The 10,000-nt window shown below is 36.8% G+C and overlaps 1 protein-coding gene across 2 annotated transcripts in view; it reads left to right on the top strand.

Annotated features, from left to right (window-relative positions):
• The window catches only part of pn (exopolyphosphatase prune), a 135,655-nt gene that overhangs the window by 65,007 nt on the left and 60,648 nt on the right, over positions 1-10,000 (top strand). For both annotated transcript variants that reach the window (XM_068380599.1, XM_068380609.1), the window contains one exon: positions 1,897-2,010. In XM_068380599.1, coding sequence (XP_068236700.1) covers positions 1,897-2,010 — 114 coding nt within the window. The remainder of the gene's footprint in view (positions 1-1,896; positions 2,011-10,000) is intronic.

Here is a 10,000-nt window from a genome sequence, read left to right as displayed (position 1 = left end):
TTGTGGGGAAATGTTATCCCCACATAGATTTAAAATTAATTTTTACTAACAAGTTCTCAGTTGGCTCACTGTTTAAATATAAGGAGAGTCTACCTACTCCCTTGTGTTCCGGTGTCATATACACTTTTCAATGTGCACTCTGTAATGAGTGCTACACTGGAAGCACGTCTAGACAGCTTCAGTGTAGGATTTCGGAGCACATGGGGAGATCGGTAAGAACCAAAATACCGTTAAGTAAAAAACCAATTTCCGCTATTTATGACCACGCATTTAAATCTGGTCATCCCATTTCTATTGAAAATTTCAAAATTACAGACAGACATAGTAACGTCAGCCAGCTGAGAATCTTGGAGTCTTTATATATTTTTAAGACAAAACCCAGCTTGAATGAGGGCTTACCTGTTCAGTTGCCGGTGACCCATTGATCCGTGTGGTCTGTGGGTTGCTGGTCTGGATGGGTGGTCATCATATCCTGCGGGTGACTAGTTATATTAGTTATTAAGTCTTTTATATAGTTGTGTGTAATAAGTTTTTTTTAAAGGTTTTATGTTCCTTGATTGGTTGATTTTAGAACTAGTTGATCAATTCATGAAAGTGTATCTTCCTAACTATGTACTTAGGATGATTTTATTAATTTTATTAATTTTACATATGATAATTGCAGATAGGCTGAAGATGACATAAGTTATGTCGAAAGCTCCCGAATAAAGATGATGATAGCAGCATTGACTATTTTATTCCTATTTATATATATATATATATACTGTATATATATATGTATATATATATATATATATATATATATATATATATATATATATATATATATATATATATATATATATATATATATATATATATATATATATGTATATATATTTATATATATATATATATATATAAACTAAATATTTGATATAATGTCACAGATCTTTAAATATTTTCTTTTTTTCTTTTTTCCTTTCCTCACTGGGCTATTTTCCCTGTTGGGGCCCCTGGGCTTAGAGCATCCTGCTTTTCCAACTAAGGTTGTAGAGAGAGATAGATTAGTATTCAGTATGAATGCTCTAGCTTAGGTTGTCTAGACTGTCTATTCCTTCTGGGAATACTGTTAACCAGTCTATCGTAAGTTTACCCTTGCATAAACTTCCAGAATGACAAACAATGGCTTAAGATGACCTTTTTACAATTGAGAACAGAAAATAATAATGAAAATAGATGCTCGGTTATGAAGTTTAACTTCATCTTCTGCAGTTGTACAACAGGCTCTCTCAGATTCAGGATGACTTTTCAATCCTCCTTCATTTATCATTTTAGCCATATATATAGTTGTCTTGTTTATGTTGAGACGATTGGCTATGTCTTTTTTTTTTTTTTTAATTTGCCGAGATGCATTTTGAGTATAGCTCTTTGAATTTGCTGTTGGGTAGCTCTAACCATGTTTGACAGATGACTATACATAAGTGATAGTGTCACTATGACATTGTCTGTCAAACCAGTTGACTTTTGGTTAGACCATGCCCACAAATACATCTCTGATACGTTCATAATATCAAATACGTAAAAAGATACTGTATTTCATTAAGTATTTATGTTTTTTAATTTTTACCAGAATAGAAAATTACTGTGTTAATTTTTGTGTATTGCTCTAGCTGATATTTTGATAAAGATATGTATCATTGATACTTTAAGACCATGCTTAATAAACGCTATCTCTTATTGAGCGAAGATGCATAATTTTTGTCATTGAAACCTAGAGTCATTAGAAATGTGAAGAAAGTAAGAGTTGCCAGATAGTGACTCTCGAACAAAAGTCACTGAAATTTGGTCACATTACTTTTACTGCATACTGTACATCAGAATAATTGTGTTGATATTTTTTCTCTTTTCCAATAGTACGAGATGGCATTCGAATTGAAATGGTTGGCTCCTGTTCGACACTAGTTGCTGAGGAAGTTCTGGAGAAGTTACCCGACATCCTTGACAATACTACAGCTAGTTTATTGTATGGTAAGTAGTTACAAATTCTTTATCTAAGGGCAAGTTTTAGTTTTTGCTTAAAAGTACAGTTTAGAAATAATTGTTTAACATATGCTTCTGCATAGCTAGGTTTTGTACCTATTTAATACCCGGTAATTTAATAATCTTTGAAGTCTAAACACAAAATGTAAAAAGATAGTATATTTCAAACTCCTTTTACCCTATTGCTTGTTTAATTATTGCTGTTTTTCTTTATGAATATGTATTATTTTAGCTAAGTTAGTCATTGAAAATTCTTTTTTACCTTGTTATTGTTGTTGTATTTTTATTATTATTATTATTATTATTATTATTATTATTATTATTATTATGATTATTATAACCTAATAATGGGGATATATGCAGCAGTTTCTTACATCAGGAAACAATAAAATGAAAAACGTTTTCTCCCAGTTCAAGCCCATCCGTGCTTGACGGAGGCTAGAGACATTGCCTTTAATAACTCGGTTCTTACCAGGCTAAAAGTACATCCTAGCAGATTAGGTAAGCAGATTGAATCAACTGTAGCTTACAGAGAGATTACTTCACCCTCAAATAAGTCTGGAGTTATGGAAAGTTTAGGGTCAACCAAACAGAAGCATCTTCACTACTGTAATTCTAAACCTAGAGATTTTTCTTCCAAGTGAAGGACTCTAGCATGAGCAGTAGGCCCTGGTCTTCAAAAGTGGTAGAATATGGATTTCTATGTTTTAGTTCTATGGAAGTGCTCTGATGTTCACAATGCTTTTCTCTTAAACCGGGTTTCAAATATTTATATACCCCAAAACTAAAAAAAAATTTCTTTCCTTTCAGTGGTTTTATGTCTCTAATGTCTCTTTAAATTCAGATCTCCCTGGACAATTCTATCCTGTTCGTAATACTAGGCAGGCAGTTAATTCTAATAGCCAGGCCTTCTGCATCACGAGGCTCAATACTACGCAGTACTCTAGAAGTTTTATTCCAGCTGTGACCAAGTTGTGGAATGATCTTCCTAATCGGGTGGTTGAATCAGTAGAACTTCAAAAGTTCAAAGTTGGAGCAAATGCTTTTTTGTTGACCAGGCGGACATAGTCTTTTTATAGTTTATTTATGACATATTTGTTTTTGATGTTGTTGATAGTTTATTATATGACATGTCTGTTTTGACGTTGTTTCTTATTTTAGAATGATTTATTGTTAATTTGTTCTCTTCATTTATTTATTTCCTTATTTCCTTTCCTCACTGGGCTATTTTTCCCTGTTGGAGCCCCTGGGCTTATAGCATCTTGCTTTTCCAACTAGGGTTGTAGCTTGGATAGTAATAATAATAATAATAATAATAATGTAGTATAGTATTGAGATAATCTGGCAGTTAATAACAACAATTTTTTCTTGAATATACCACAGCCCATTTGTCATCTCATTTCTCTCCTCGACATCATATTAGTCGATATCGATGTGTACCCCTTCTAGATTGGGTGGTTTTATGTTATTTAATTTAATTACGATATTGTTATTATCATTATTGTTACTAGCTAAACTACAATCCTAGCTGGAAAAGCAGGATGCTATAAGCCTTAGGGCTTCAACCAGGAAAATAGCCCAGTGAGAAGAGGAAATAAAGAAATAGATAAATTATATATGAGAATTATTGAATTGAAAATATACAATATTCTATGGTCAGATACGATATTAAAATAGATCTCTCCCATATAAACTTTAAAGAGAGACTTAAATCAACCTGTTCAACAAAAAAATATTTGCGACAAGTTTGAACTTCTGAAATTCCACCGATTCAACTACGAGATCAGGAAGACCATTCCACAATCTGAACACAGCTGGAATAAACTTCTAGATGACAAGACTGTAAGAATTAATGGTATACCTAGTACTACATACAATTTGGGAAGATCTAAATACAAAGGATAATAAGAGATGTCGACATGTTGTGGATTTGTAAGTAATTCCTGTAATAATTGTTCAAGGAAGTTATTACGTAGAGAACAAGATCCTCGTTCTCTTTATGTTTCGTGATGGAATATTATGATTTAAATAATCATTGTGAAGACTGTGATCTCCTATCATTCCTCTAATGTGGAGAGGTATGTTCAGAAATTTCTTAAAGCTTCAGATGGAGCTGAACTGCTGAATTATGTTTCATATGGCAATGAGCTTTGTCTAATATAGGCATGGCCACTGGTATGTCTTGAGATTACTCTGGTGGTGTTAACATAGGTGCTAGTACTTCTTCTGTTGAAAAAGAACCCATTGCCGAACACAGGAGGAAATTTTATCCTTAAAATAGTTTTAACAAAGGGAAAACTTATTTTAATCAACATGTAGGGGACGAACTCAGTGAGTATAGGGGAGACCTGCAAGTTCAGGCTCTTCAGAACTTGCCAAAGCACCTCCGAATCTGCATGTTGTCTGCTGCACGCAACCTCATGCACACCGTGCTAGAAAAAAACAATCATCCAGTTCTTACCCACGTACCTACATCATAAACCGGCCCCAACCACCCCTCTTGTTTGAGCTATACAACTGCATTCCACTCATCTGCGCATGGCTAGGGAGAGGGAAGGGATTTTGGAGACCACACAGCACCTCCAAAAAGTAATTTTTTCCTTCGACAAAACTCCTTTTTGGGGTTAATGTGCTGTGTGGTCTCCAAAGACTAAGTACCAGAGTATTAGTCAGTAGACTTATGTTCAATCAGGACCAACGATCTGCAACCAAGCACAACTTGCAACCCCTGCCTATTATCCAAGAGTAATAAGGAAAATTAATTCTGGCTCTACCTCAGAAACATGATGGAAGACTGTTGGCTGCCAGAATTCCCATTATGCCACTTCTCCTGAAGGACCCAGCAGACCTGGTCCTTCCTCTCTGGCTGCCCTGCATGGGTGACGCATGCACCGAGTACTACATATGAATATTGTATTGTTTGTATTTGTTTTAGGTAGTGTTTAATAAACACCCTATGCAAAGACCAACCTGTAAAACTGGATATCTTGAAATTGCATGCTAGCGAAAAATGCATGTGAAGAACAGATTTTCTTGACAGTGTGTGATTTAAAGTCTGGGTATATTGAAACAAACTGCTATACATTTTAAAGATATAGATCGCAGTAAATATACTTTTAAAGTAGACACAGGAGAGAGGTTGCTATTCCCTGACTCTTGAGCCGAGACATAGAGAGGTCCCGTCTCTGAAGAGGCTTCTTGTTTTTGGCTAGAAAAATGAGTCCCAGAGTCAAAATAAAGGGGCCCGGCTGGAAAGCCAATATATGGGAGTATAGGAAGAAAAACACAAAATCCTGAAAAAATTTACTGAGCTTCTTATGGCAATGGAGAATACGCATACAAGATATTTTGTAAGAATTCCTCTTACTTTCATAGTAAAAGTTACTTAATAAACCATAAACATTGTTCCCTACAAGAAAATGCTGTATGGTATTTCTTCTGTTATCGTAAATTTTGATAATTACAGTATTACATTTTAATGTAAAAGATATTGTGAACAATGGTATCTGCATAACTTCTACGAGTCACAGACAATGTATTACATGTACCCTTCGCCCTTCAGTCCTACCACTAACCTCATAAAGAGTACATGCTTGAGTTTGACCTCTGACATTCACTCATTTTTACGTTTTGTTTTTCTCGTTTTTGGCAAGAATTTTATCATTTCAAAGAGAAAAAGACAATTTCAACATCTTGCTAACATAAGGAAGAAGAAAATTTGCTCTATCAAGAGTTCAGAAAAGGATAAGATAGAGAGAGAGAGAGAGAGAGAGAGAGAGAGAGAGAGAGAGAGAGAGAGAGAGAGAGACGGCCTTGCCTGATATGAGCAAAAGAAGCAAGATATTGAGAAAAAGGATCCTCATTTATGAGTAAATTATGATAAATAGCTTCATTTTTATTTATCAATATCCAAAAAAGAACATAAAATTCATATTGATCAAGATTTATTAATGTTGTCTCTAAAAATACAAAGAAAAACTTTGAACGCCCTCTGACATTCACTCATTTTTACTTTTGCTTTTCTCGTTTTGGGCAAGAATTTTATCATTTCAAAGAGGGAAAGACAGTTTCAACATCTTGCTAACATAAGGAAGAAGAAAATTCTCTCTATTAAGAGTTCAGAAGAGGGTAAATATCAGTAGTGCAGAGAGAGATAGAGAGAGAGTGTTGTAGATAGAGGAGCAGCTGCCTTGCCTCACAGGAGAAAAAAGAAGCAAGATATTGAGCAAAGGTATCTTTAATTATGATTAAATTATGATAAACAACTTTGTTTTCTTCTATTAATACCCAAAAATGAACATAAAATTCATAATAATCAGGATTTATTAATATTGTTTTTGTAAAAATACAAAGGAAAACTTTGAATGCCTGTATCTCAAAACTATACTTGTTGACTTTCAAATTCAATAGTCTCCCTTAGTTTTAAAGATATAGCATTGAAATTTGGTATGCATTATAAAACAATGAAATGAAGCCCCTTTTTTATAATTTTTTTCATATTTTTTTTCTTAATTTTTTCCCCTGATTTTTAAGGTTTATTTTTTTTACCATAATGAAAAAATTCATATCTGGCAGAAAAGTTACTTTTAGAAAAAAACTCATATTATTGGAGGTCGATATTAGGTCTATATAGTAATAATTATCAAGGGAGGAGATAGAATTAGAAATACACAAATTTTCAGGATATTTCGCCCTGGCGTCACAAAACCGAAGGTCAGAGCCAAAAATCCTATGCAGTTTGGGGATGTCCCAAGTCACCTTATTAAGTGGTACGAATATCAAAGTCCTGTCATTAATAATCAGCATTAGCCGGCCAACCCCCTTAAGATAACCTGGAATTATGGTAATAAATGACCAATCTCTGTGAAAGGCCACCAGTTTGCTGACTCTAGCTCCAAAAGCTAATGCTACTAAAAAAAAAAATACAATTCTTTAAAAGGAACCATTGAGTTATCCAACCTAGCCAAAAACTCCAGGACCCTATCTAGAGACCACTGGGGTGGGTGATGATGATGTTCTTAATGCAAAAGATTGGGTGATGTCATAAAACATGTCCTAGTTGAGATCCATACCAGAGGCATGATTAGTAGGTTTCGTTAGAACAGGTTTATATGAAACTTGAGCTTCATCTTCTCAAAGAGATGAACCGGAAAGGATGCCAGAAAGTCTGGGGTTTTCTGACAAGGCAATTGAATACGCATGAAAGCCCAACCAGGTCTTCTACACTGATTGATATTGTCTTGTAGATGAAGACCTCTTGCAGCTCACCAAATGAGTCAAATTGTGGGCTGAGATTTCTTTTTCGAAAATGTGTGAGAGTAAATTCAAGCGTGAAGGTTCCGGGTTGGAAAGGAGGAAGCGAAGGTAGTCCACTCTCCCAATTTCTGAAACCTCTGCGTAGACCACAGAGGGTGTAATTTTGGGCTCAGGCGTAGAAGTAATGGATACCACAGGCTTTTTGGCCAAAGTAGTGCTATTAGCCGAGCTATCCCTGAAAAATTCTGAAGGATATTTGAAGCCTTCGAAATCAAACTCATCAGCAGGAGCAGATAAATCGACGACCACCTTTTCCAATCTGAGTTCAGAGCATCTCTTGTCACTGCTCAGGAGTGCACATTTGGAGCTATGTAGAGAGGAAGTTGGTGATTCTCTTTCGAAGCAAACAGGTCTATCTTAGAATCTAGTACTAATTTCAGGACCTCCTGAAAAGACTTGTCCAAAGTCCACTCGGTCTGCAGGACTATCTGCCTGAATAGGCTGTCCGTCACTACATTGAGTGACCCTTGAGTGAAGGAATTTCAAAATGGGGAGGATTACTGCACTGAGGAGTCTTGAGCATGATCCCCCTTTCCTGAGACTGCCTCCTGATTATCCATGAAGATCTTCACACGGGAGTTTCATCTTGGACAAATCCTTTTCAGTGTCAGGAAGACTACCATCAGTTCCAACACATTTGTGAAATGTTGCTAACTGAAGGGACCATTTCCTGAACATGAATGTTTATTTGAATAATCTCAACATCCTGAATTAGAAGATTTTGTATGAATGGCCATAAAAACTGGGGAAGGGACCAAAGAGCCCAACATGGCCAATGTATTTGGCATAACCCAAGACCTCAGGATCCTCTTGCACCAACCAAGCAGTAGCGATTGACGGTCCCGAAGTCCCTTCTGAGCCACTCTTCTCCACAACCAATTGAGGTCCTTTAGTTTGTTTGTCAGTACTGTCTATTATGAAGGTGAACTGAACAAGGTCCAAGATCTTGAATTAGTATATGGAAGAGAAGCGGCTTGAAACAAAGGATCAGACTCTGTTTAGAATTATCACTCAAGATGCTTTTTTAAGGCTTACAGTGGCTGTCACCAAATTCCCCTTTTAGGTACTAATCTCAACTTTGCAAAGTTGGTCAGGAAACTCAGTTCCTGCAAAACCATCAAGACCTGAGTACAGTAGTGTATACAGTATTATGACATAACTCTTCTTAAACTTGTACACCTCCCTCCTGAGCCAAAATCCTAGGGAAGATCAGAAGGGCAGAAGTGGTGGGCAATAGGGACGTGCCAATAGACATCTTTGAGATCTATATTAGATTTCCAAGCCCCTTGGTCTAGTAATTGACTGATATGTTTTACGGTCGTCATCTTGAATGGTTTGTGCTCTGAACTTGAGGAGAGACATATCGAGGATCACTCTTCTCTCCAAGGAATCTTTCTTTGATGTGCTGAATAGTCTGCCCTGAAATTTTAGGAACTTCCACCTTTCTATGACTCTTTTCTGCAACATCTTGCTCATGAAGGAGTCCAATGCCTGGGTCCAGAGTTGACAAAAACTGTGGCGTGGCAGAGGTTTTATTATCCGTGACCAACGGAGACTCATTAAGACTATAATCTGTGGCCACTGAGAGAAAAAGTCCACTTTTCCCAAAAATTATGTAGACAATCCTCAACCTTCTAGTTCTCATTAGCGATAACCCCGTCCTCTGGTAGATTTACTGGCTCCCTTGCTTCCTTTGGATAACCTCTAGTCTGAAACAACAAATTGGACTGACCTTGGTAAGTGGTCCCACCTTGGAAGGGAGAACTATAATGCCCCCTCTCCTCCCAAAGAAACCTCTATGTAAGTCATGGCTTGCCATGGAACACGAGACCAGGTCTCTTAGTGGGAGGGTGTGGATACTGTTGAGGGAATATATAGGTAGTGCCCTTAAGAAAGGGAGCATTCTTCTACTTCTCCGGAAGTGACATGGCCTTAGCCTGCCCATTAGTCCTGGCTCAGTCTACAAGGGCTAGAGGGAAGAGTGACTAACACAATGAGTCGCTAAATAGAAATTCTTTTAGTTCCAATTTACGGAAATCTACGGCAGAAAGGACATGGAGCCTCACCACATACTTTGCCTTAATAAATTTCTGGAGGGGTTTGTAAAGAGGCTTGCATAGCCCCTTGACCACCACTGCTGTAGCCATCTTAAAACCCCCTGTAGCCCCTACTTCCAAAGATGTTACCACCAATACTAGGTTGAACAGAGTCTGATGATCACTACACTCAGTGACTCAAAGGGTATCTGGGACTAGTGGAAAAAATCCCCCAATTGATTAGTTCCAGCATGAGTATCCCACTTCTTGGCCAAGAATATGTCATAATACCCTTTAAGATCTTTGAAGTCTTCAAACTCTTTAGGGTGTACTCCCAAAAAGAGACTACACTCTTTTGGCAAATAAAGTCGCCCTTATGGAGCACCTCCTTCATGGACTCGCATGGTAATTTTGTTAGTTTTGCTAGAAATAGTGTTTTCTGGTCAGATGCTGTAATTCCGATCTCCGAACAATTCAGCAAACTGTGGTTGAGAAGAACCCCCTCCCCACTGCATCTGATATTGTTTCTGCTAGATTATTGAGAGCCGCCTTGTAAGGCATCAGAACAACCTCCTTTGGGGTTATCTAGGAGCATTCCCTGAGGGATGGATCCTTGAATCTCATCT

Source organism: Palaemon carinicauda, chromosome 1 (genome assembly GCF_036898095.1).
Source record: "Palaemon carinicauda isolate YSFRI2023 chromosome 1, ASM3689809v2, whole genome shotgun sequence".
NCBI lineage: Eukaryota > Metazoa > Arthropoda > Malacostraca > Decapoda > Palaemonidae > Palaemon > Palaemon carinicauda.
This window is presented reverse-complemented; position numbering and strand designations above follow the sequence as displayed.